Source organism: Myotis davidii, unplaced genomic scaffold (genome assembly GCF_000327345.1).
Source record: "Myotis davidii unplaced genomic scaffold, ASM32734v1 scaffold211, whole genome shotgun sequence".
In the NCBI taxonomy this organism is placed as follows: Eukaryota; Metazoa; Chordata; class Mammalia; order Chiroptera; family Vespertilionidae; genus Myotis; species Myotis davidii.
Window position 1 is genome coordinate 771,205 of NW_006282523.1, and position 217 is coordinate 771,421.

General features: G+C 72.8%; 1 protein-coding gene across 1 annotated transcript in view; it reads right to left on the minus strand.

The window, feature by feature from the left end:
• SLC38A10 (solute carrier family 38 member 10) overlaps positions 1 to 211 on the minus strand; it is a 22,035-nt gene extending 21,824 nt beyond the window's left edge. The window contains 1 exon segment of the mRNA XM_015559787.1: positions 5 to 211. Coding sequence (XP_015415273.1) covers positions 5 to 101 — 97 coding nt within the window. The 5' untranslated portion in view covers positions 102 to 211.
• Between the last annotated feature and the right edge of the window lie 6 nt (positions 212 to 217).

Sequence of the window (217 nt, forward strand, 5' to 3'; positions counted from 1 at the left end):
TCACCTGCTTAGCAGAAGGGCATGGTGAGGACGCTGACCCCCACGATGCTGTTCACGATGTTCATGATCAGCCCCCAGTTGGAGGCGGCGGCCGCGGTCATAGCGCGGGCTCTGGGGCCCGGGAGCCCGGGTGTGCGGCGCCGGGACCACCGCGGGGCGCGAGGCCCTGACAGGCGCGGGTGGCTGCCTGGAGGAGGCGGCCTCCTGGGGAGGCGGC